The following is a 1,349-nucleotide window of genomic DNA, read 5'->3' as shown; positions in this document are numbered from 1 at the left end:
GGTGGATCACAAAGTCAGGAGTTCGAGACCAGCCTGGCCAATATGGTGAAACCCCGTCTCTACTAAAAATACAAAAATTAGCCAGGCGTGGTGGTGGGCACCTGTAGTCCCAGATACTCGGGAGGCTGAGGCAGGAGAATCGCTTGAACCCAACAAGCGGAGGTTGCAGTGAGCCGAGATCGTGCCATTGCACTCCAGCCTGGGCAACAGAGCGAGACTCCATCTCAAAAAAAAAAAAAGCTCATCCCTCTGCCTCTGCTACCCATGTGTTTTCCTTTCCTCAAACTCTCCTCCAGCCTCATCCTTGGAAAGCCTTTGCTGATTAGACCCATGCAACTTGGGTCCTTCCATTACTTCGTGTATGTACTGGTGACGGTGTCTGGCTGTTCTGTGTGGCCGCCATGGTGTGCTCCCTGCTGTATGATGCCAACCGACCCACAGAACTGCCCGTGGAGCAGAAGGCCACAAAGCCCCCGTCACCAACTCAGCAGCCCCCTCCCTCATTTCCCGAGTGCTCCTCCTCCCACTCACCTTCCGCTGGCCCTGGTCACTGATGCGCTCCAACGAATCCTCCAGCTGTTTTTTCTCTCGTTCCAAATCTACCTGGGCTTGTCTGGCCACGGACACCTGTTTGGTCACCTCTGCATTCTGCAAAAGAAGAACAGTGTCTTGAACCAGGAGATCCCAGGCTTAGAGGACATCCTCCTTCTAGGACAATCACACTCAGGCTGTGCGCACCCTAGAGGCAGCCACAGGAATCACTTTCCTACCCAGAGGGAAGCCGGAAAAGAGCTATCACCTTCAGCTGCTTGACGCTCAAGTATTTACAGAATAATGAAGAAGGTGGGTGACCTACATGGGGCTGGCACCCAGGACAGAGCGCAAGACACAGAGGCAAGGAAGACTGAAAAGGTGTGATTCCCGAGATGGTGGCAATGCCTTAGAGATCAATGTAGGGGTTGCTGACCCCGGGGAAGCCACAGGCCTGAGCCACTCTCTCCCCCGAGGTGCAGGGCCTGCAGGATGGTGATAGGGGCTGAGGGTCCTACCTTCCGTAGCAGGTCAGCGTGGTTCTGAACCAGCTCGCTGTACTTCTCCTTCAGCTTGCTATATCGCTGTTCATTGGCTTGGGCTTTCCCTGTATTGTCAAGGACCAAAGTGAGGAGTCTACCCTAGGATGGACCCTTGCCTTCCTTGCAATGAGCCAGGGTCCCTAGAAGATCCTTCTTTTTTTTTTTTTTTTTTGAGACAATCTTGCTCAGTCACCCAGGCTGGAGTGCGGTGGCATGATCTCGGCTCACTGCAAGCTCCGCCTCCCGGGTTCACGCCATTCTCCTGCCTCAGCCTCC

General features: G+C 54.2%; 1 protein-coding gene across 1 annotated transcript in view; it reads right to left on the bottom strand.

Moving 5' to 3' along the window:
- Nucleotides 1-1,349, bottom strand: part of HIP1 (huntingtin interacting protein 1) — a 116,931-nt gene that overhangs the window by 35,853 nt on the left and 79,729 nt on the right. Inside the window, exons 17-18 of the mRNA XM_011976355.1 lie at nucleotides 1,050-1,138; nucleotides 532-648 (exon numbers count right to left, since the gene is read on the bottom strand). Of these exons, the coding sequence (XP_011831745.1) occupies nucleotides 532-648; nucleotides 1,050-1,138 (206 nt within the window). The remainder of the gene's footprint in view (nucleotides 1-531; nucleotides 649-1,049; nucleotides 1,139-1,349) is intronic.

This window comes from Mandrillus leucophaeus, unplaced genomic scaffold (assembly GCF_000951045.1).
Source record: "Mandrillus leucophaeus isolate KB7577 unplaced genomic scaffold, Mleu.le_1.0 Scaffold164, whole genome shotgun sequence".
NCBI lineage: Eukaryota > Metazoa > Chordata > Mammalia > Primates > Cercopithecidae > Mandrillus > Mandrillus leucophaeus.
The sequence above is the reverse complement of the archived record's forward strand: the minus strand, read 5'-3'. Positions and strand labels throughout refer to the sequence as shown.